The 7,720-nt window shown below is 40.7% G+C and overlaps 1 protein-coding gene across 1 annotated transcript in view; it reads right to left on the bottom strand.

The window, feature by feature from the left end:
• LOC109478233 overlaps positions 1-7,474 on the bottom strand; it is a 19,688-nt gene extending 12,214 nt beyond the window's left edge. The window contains exons 1-10 of the mRNA XM_019779691.1: positions 7,447-7,474; positions 6,808-6,953; positions 6,036-6,208; positions 5,709-5,875; positions 5,078-5,135; positions 4,863-4,932; positions 4,395-4,525; positions 4,019-4,056; positions 3,452-3,625; positions 2,254-2,559 (exon numbers count right to left, since the gene is read on the bottom strand). Of these exons, the coding sequence (XP_019635250.1) occupies positions 2,254-2,559; positions 3,452-3,625; positions 4,019-4,056; positions 4,395-4,525; positions 4,863-4,932; positions 5,078-5,135; positions 5,709-5,875; positions 6,036-6,208; positions 6,808-6,953; positions 7,447-7,474 (1,291 nt within the window). The remainder of the gene's footprint in view (positions 1-2,253; positions 2,560-3,451; positions 3,626-4,018; positions 4,057-4,394; positions 4,526-4,862; positions 4,933-5,077; positions 5,136-5,708; positions 5,876-6,035; positions 6,209-6,807; positions 6,954-7,446) is intronic.
• Positions 7,475-7,720: the final 246 nt, after the last annotated feature.

Raw genomic sequence — 7,720 nt, 5'->3', positions numbered from 1 at the left:
ATTAGTGGCCCCCAAAGACAGAACCCCCAAAGAACAAAAGTGTGGCGTGATTTACCACATTCGGTGCGCAGGTCAAAATATCAGAGGACCTTGCCCAGAGACATACATAGGGGAAACAGAACGGTCTCTCAAGACTAGATTTCTGGAACACAGGCGCCCCAGTTCAAACACATCGGAAGTGTCGCAACACATACACATCGAGTCCCCCGGACATACAGTTACATTGGACAAGGTGCGCATTCTAGATACGGAGCAGGATTACTTTGTGAGAAGCGTGAAGGAGGCAGTTTACATCAGGGCCCACCAACCCTCTCTGAACCGTGATGGTGGGAGATACCGTCTTCCCGCCACTTTTGATGCACTCCTGACGTCATCACGTTTCCGACTTCCGGAAAGTCAGCGATTGCATCACAAATCTGACGAAGGTTGACGGGATCAGCCGAATATTTATGGTGAGTTCTCCTTATTGTGTTGGAACAAGTCAAACTCTTTAACTATAGAAATGCCTTATTTGTGATAACATTTCTATACCAAACAATGTGAAATTAAACTGATTCAGTAGCTAATATCTGTTGTTGTCCAGTCCATTTAGTTTCCTGCCAAGTCCGACGCGCCATACCCCACATTCGAGGGTCATTAAGTTACTCGGACAACTTCCATACCCTTAGTTATCAATTGTACAAAACTTTAGTTACAAAACGTCAGTGTGGTCTGTCAAATCTTTAAGAATTGCGTGCGCGATATTGTTTTAAAGAGTACCGGCTTCTACTCTTTTCTCGATGTAGCAGATTTCATTTTTTTCATTCGTTACGTTTCAATGTAACATTAAACATCTCTTTGCTCAAGAGATGTTTGACAAAGACGCATCATAGAGCTTGTGGAGTATCAAGATGCCCGATTGTCTCGTCTTTTGACGATGCATTGTACATACAATGGTGGGTAACGCGCAGTAGGAAATCCATAACACTAGTCAAGTACCTCTGTGGTGAAGGCACGATCAAGAAGAATCTTCCTGTTGTCAGTGTTGCGTATTTTCTTTCCCTCTATCGGGGTGAATTACTAGACTGGGAAAAACGTCGGAGACATTTGATGACTTGTTGAGGTGGCGTCCCTGCCGCACAAACCAAGGCAAAGCTACTTACATGGATCCAGGAACAGGGTTAAACATCAAATCATGATTGTGATACGGCAACAGCCCAGTAACAGAATAATGGCCTCCACCATTAAGACGTCCGGATCTGCACGAAGAAGAGTCCAGGTGGCAAGAAAATTGTGTAACACATGCGCTTGTTGATCAATACGTGACGGGTAGAATACATGAAGAGGAGCTCTCCAAACCCGCTGGATCGACATGCTTGCCAGAGACCTGGCACTGGCACCACCTCAGACCAAGCACAAAGGCTCGCCATAACAGACAGAAATGGAGGGAACTGGTCGACCTGGTGGGCTCAGCACCAGAGGAGTGAGTGAGTGAGTGAGTGAGTGAGTGAGTGAGTGAGTGAGTGAGTGAGTGAGTGAGTGAGTGAGTGAGTGAGTGAGTGAGTGAGTGAATGAGTGAGTGATGAACGTATTCAACGATGCACCACAACAGTTTTCCTCTCGGCTTTGAACGGAGGGAAGACATGAATCGGCCACCTGGTAGATTCTATGTACCAAACAGTGACCAAGTTCAAAGACCAAAAAAGAGATATATCTACTTATAGATAGAATGGAGATTATAAGTCAAATGAAATAGAGATGATGGTACTAGCAAGCAGCGCAATAAATGCAGTGAGAAACGCGTAACTATCAGAGATGGCGGTAGACTACTAGTATTCCTAGCGAAGTCAAGACTTGCATAGCCAAGAAGAATGCATGTAATCTTATTCGTCGCCTGAAACTGTGCAGCGCTCTATTCGGTCGAAGCATTTCTAATATAGCTATGCGTAATGCTTATGAATGGCCTGTGCCTAAAAGCTTTTGCGAGAAGAAATAGCAGCGCTGTGGTCAGTCAATGTCAGTCTTAGTGTCGTAAAAGTTTATTAAAATTTCTAAAAGTTTAATTTGAAAATTCTAAAAGAATCAAATCATATATCAAATGTTTATGTTGATTATAGTTTTATATCACAGTCAAATTATCCGTCACAAGCAGCTAAAGCATCAAGAGAAAAGATAGATAGCAATTTAGATATATTACATAGATTAAGATAATCATGACAAGGTAGATCTTTCTTGTTTCTGACGCGTTTTCTACGCCATGTACCGAGACCTGACCTGTAATCTGGTAGACATGATTGGCCCCGGGTCCCCCTTCTCCGTCCTCCGCACAAGCTGAAGAAGGCCCGTACTGGTCGTACGTGTTGTGTCCATCGGTAGACCCGGCACACCAGCCGCCGTTCTGAACGGTAAACACGGTAAAGCCACGAGATCGTGCTACCATGTAACACTTTTCAATTGGGTTGATACGTGATGGGTAGAACCCGTCTAAGCGTGGATCGGTCCCCTCTAGAGTCGGTACGGCACGGGGGTGAGAAATGTCCCTCCAGCAGTCCAGACTAGTGTACTCAGGGCCGCCACTTGCTGTGTAGTAAAATGAAAGTTCATCTGTGTTGGTAGTAATCATAGTAAAACTTAATTTCACAAGTTACACAGATATTAAGTGACCACTGTCGCCTTAATCAGGATAATCAATGACTTATCACATCAAAACCTAATCTCGCGTTTGATAAATTTTGCTAATCTTTTTACACTTTAAGGGTGAAAATGAAGTGATTTGAAAATTAGTCTTCTAAACGAGCCTCTTTTCAACAGTAAGATATCGTTATAATTATAGATTGTGCGCATGAGAACTGCCAGTACATATGCTTTTAAGAACTGTGTCTTTGATATTTTGACTAGAAGCCGTACGTTTGATTTTGTAGACCTCGTTTGCCCATACCCCGCCCTCGCCGTCCGGTTCGCAGTCAGAGGACGGTCCGTACTTGTAGAACGTGTTCAGTCCGTCTGCTGAACCGAAGCACTGTCCGCCATTTTGGATGGAGAACACTGGGTAATTGTTGGAAAGAGCCACCTGGTAACACTTTTCGATCGGGTTGTCGCGATACCGGTAGCGCTTGTCCAGACGTGGGTCCGTGCCCTCGAGTAGGGTAATGGCGCGATCACTCTCGTCTTTCCAGCAACCCAGACTGCTGTATGCGCTACCACTGTCATCTTCTTTATATGAAAGATGGGGTCATTGATTATCATATAGAAAAAATCTAGCAAGTATCGATCAAAATAGTGCACAAATTCACAAGTTTGTGCTTATGCCTGCACACACACACGCACAAAGCCACACGCGCGCACGCACGCATGCACACGCACGCACAAACACACACACACACACACACACACACACACACACACACACACACGAAGCTCACAGACATACACACGCATATATCGACAGAAATAAACACCATTAAATACAAACCCGTATCACGGTAGTCGATACAATCCGCACAGTCACAATGATCTGCAGTGTTCCCACAATAGTTGTAAGGAGAACAGCAAGGGCCAGTACCGTCAGGGTCGCACTCAGCGGTACTCCCGTCTCCTGTAGTGTAACCGTCTCCACAGCGGAGGTCGTCCCGCCATTTCTGGGTAACTATTACAAAAATGATAAACAAATAGCAGTTAGAAAAAAAAAATTCAAAGGTAGGCAACTTTGTTCATGTTTCGTTTTTTTTCTCACATTTGTTTTTGTATACAGTTTATATAGGGCCAAGAATCATTATTTGACTTGTACATCATCAAGCAGGTAAGAATAGTTGATAAAAATGTGAACAATAAATAGTACGATGTAGTTAACAGGATCTTTTCAGTAACCAAAACTGTTAAAAGCTGTATTACAATGGCACAAATTCGGCCTTGGTTATCTGGTCTTTAACCTGAACCAGAATCGATGTATGGTAAATGTTTAGAATACCACCCTTTTCTCAACATACAAAAGATTGTCATATAGTATAAAACACATATTGACATAGAAATATAGATTTACCGGGTGCGAAGGCAAATGATCTAGGCCAGCTGCCGTAACTGAAGGAAGTAAAATGATATAGACTTTAGAGAACTATCATCTCATTATGGAACACTGCGTTACCACAAGAACATTTTCAAATACATTTAATTGACATGTTTACCTCTGTGTGCGAAGGTTTTCTTGTCGTCGTATCTGTGCGTTTTTGTGTATAACCATAGTTATTTCACCATAAAGATTAAATGTGATTAAACAAGGTTGACATAAGCTATGCGTTATGTTTGGGACCGCATTTGTCTATCTACAGCGCTAGTTTTTAACGGTCGGAGTTACCAAAATGTTGGCCGGTGAGTCCTCCTGTTGATATAAGGAAGAACCACAGATATCAGACACTTACCTGTCTGTACTAACGCCGTTCTGACTACTAGATAGGTAGGAATCCTGTCCAGGCCACTTGTACACAGTCACCAGTCCACCCGTGCCTGTGATTCTACCATCATGAACAGCAGCACGGCAAATACTCGAATCCTGTTGAAGAAAGGCATTAGATCTTCAAGCAAAGCGCCTTGGATCCAGTGACCCATGTCCATAAAATGTGTTTTTTTAATCTGTTAAATACAGAGGAGTCCACGGCCTTATACAGACATTACGACAGATGCGCACGCTTTTTAAAGTACAGTATATCTATAATATCAAATCTCCTCAAATACATGTGATGGGGCAATAGAAATTAGACACATTCGTTCTTCTCAACACAGCAACATCTAGCACTGAAAAGAAGTACAGACTGTATTCACACTTTACATTGTACCTACATTGTACATACCATGATCTGAATCGTGTACAGACACCAGGCAGTACTTACGTCGGTGTAGATGTAAGTTCCCCACACTTTGTTTGCGTTGCTACCGGGACAACCAGAAGGGCAAATGACGCTGCCAAAAAATAAGAATTGCAAAAACCAAGTACTTTGATAAATCATTTCGGCAAAATCGTAAATACAATCTAATATTATATGTTCAAGAAGTTCAAAATGATGTGCTTTATACGTCTAATAAAACATGTTGGCGTGTGCCTTACGTGAAAGTGTCGGTGCTAAACTGGGACGAATCAGCAGTAGTAGAACAATCCGCGACAACTGGAAAGAAGGAAAAAATTTATGTCTTATGTCTAATGTTAGCTAGTATGTTGTTTACATTACTTCAAAAATGGATCAAGAGAAAAGCCAGTCATTTATATTTACAAAGAAGAGTACAGAGTGCAAGTAAGGATAACAAGCACCATCACAAGAGGTTCCATCTTCGCTTAATGTTTGGCCTACATCACATGAGCACAGAACGTTGCCCTGTGTCTCAATGTAGATGACCATGCGATTAGCTGTTCCAACATTTGTTCCTAAAAATATAGGAAAATATATAATTACATAAGGTATTAAATAAGTTATGTTTCAGCTTTTTTTAATACAAAAGAATTCGCTGTGAGCACTTGATTACATTTGACATTTAACTTACCAGAGTTAAAAAGTGTTTCCCAAAGTATTACCAGTTTCTTTAGCCACTAGGGCACATAGTTGTGCTAGTAATGGATAAGGAATAACATTACTGGCGACGCCGTACATAAAATACACAATCAATTACAACATAGCTCTAAAGTACGTCCATTGAATATGGTGATTGAGACTGAGAGTTGGTAATAAAATGAATATGCGTACCGCTGTCAAAGTTGATGTTTGTATCTAATTTAGAAAACATGATGAGAGGCAGCTGATCCTCGGATGCCCTCTCCCATGTACAGACTCCGTCAGGACCTTCGTCAGCCACCATGAGCCATCCGGCGTCGACTGGACAACCTCCATAGTTCCGGTTGATGTAGAAAGACCTGCACCGAATGACAACCATCTTTGTGTATGTGTATGTTTATTATTAGAAACTCCATTAGTAAAAAAAAGCAACAACAACAGTAACAATCAATTTGCTTGAAATACGAAATAAAAAGATATAGGAAGAACCGTTCTAACAGTTTAAGGCTCAGACTTTACCTTTTGGCCGAGGCATCTCCTTCAATCGAGAAGAAGTTTTGCGGTTCAGTGTCAATGTCGTTCCATGGGGATGAGACCAGACGAGACTTGGTGAACCAGTTGAACTTGTCGGTGTTTTGCCCATCGAAGATCAGCTCGAGATTTCCCGAAGAAGACTCCAACACGACCTTGACCTGCACAGAAAGGACAATTGCTTAGAAACAAAAACACCATCTCTATCCCCCCAGCCAGAACAAAAAGACTTCAAAACTCTTTTCTAGCTACATCAGCACATCAGACTCTACAATCAGACTGGTAAATGGTAATCAGAATGATTCTTGTTATGTCTGGGATGAACAGTTCATATTGGACAAATTAGAAGTATTAATATATGTTTATTTTATTAAAAATTATCTGTATGTCTGCAAGATTGATATGATAATAAAGAATTGGAAGAATTATGATATTCTTCAAACGGACGTTTACCATTGCTTAGTCCTGCTTGTAGAAAACAATCGTGGGACTTTCTAATCCAAACCAAGCTTTCAGATCACACTTCTACTCAACATTAAATAGAATTATTAAAATCGTAAGTTTATTACAAATTGTATTTCAAATACAATGATGAGAAGCTAGATAACCTAATCTGGGGTAGTAGGTAGAAAATTACTTTTTAAGAAACAGTGTGCTCATACCGTCGAACGTCTAATATCTATTGCAGTGTCATATGCGTTTTCCTATATTCCTTACTGTTACGCATGCGAGCAAACTGAAAAAATAATGATGTATTTACCTGTTGAATATTCAGCGATCCCCAATGCTCTACAACTGGACATTTGTTATGGAGAACCTGGTCGTCAGGACCGGCACTCCAGGCATCGTAAACAGTCTGTCCGGTTCCTTTTAAGGTAGAAAACACTTCCAACCACTCGGCGTTAACTGTAAGAAATGGGTAAAAGCGTCAAGACACGATATGTGTTTGTAAAAGCTCTGGTATACAAACAGGATGGTATCTAGGATGGTTTCCAGTAGGGAAGAGAATCGCACATATAAGAATAAAGATTAGATTACAAATAGGCATATATATCAAATATTATTTAGAACTTAGAACAAGTAGTATAAGTTGATCCATCTATTGTATGTCTTGTACGCAGGTTAATTATGCTGTACCTGTGTGTCTGTCTGTATGTTAATATGCAGTTAAAGACCTTACGAAAGTTCTTCTTTATTAACGAAAAGAAAATTTGCAAATTGCAAATCTTATAAGCTTAGTAAGTCGATCGGAATACTTAGCATATCATTGCTGCTTTCCTCCTAAAAAAGTAAGTTTGCTAATACCAATATCAACGAAGTAAAGTTTTCACACAAATCAAACGTAGAAGAAACTTACTAAGACCAATCGAAAGAATAATGTAGGTCAGAGTTAGCCCACGATGTATCACCCAGCTTGACTCGACCATCTTCGTTAGTACAGCAGTACGTGTTGTTTAACACGCAAATGCATCTCAGTTCAACAGGAATGGTAAAACTAAGAAAAATATCGGATTTCTTTTATTTCAACGACCAGATGTGCGTAAGTGCGTCGTATTCTTTTAATATCAAAAACACGTACTGATAGCAAACAACATTTGCGGACTTTCTCATTGAGTGACATGTTTTTGGTCGATAATAATCTTTTGTTTCTTGGTTTCTTGTGTTAATCTTTT

This window comes from Branchiostoma belcheri, unplaced genomic scaffold (genome assembly GCF_001625305.1).
Source record: "Branchiostoma belcheri isolate BF01 breed outbred unplaced genomic scaffold, Haploidv18h27 scaffold43, whole genome shotgun sequence".
Lineage (NCBI taxonomy): Eukaryota > Metazoa > Chordata > Leptocardii > Amphioxiformes > Branchiostomatidae > Branchiostoma > Branchiostoma belcheri.
This window is presented reverse-complemented; position numbering and strand designations above follow the sequence as displayed.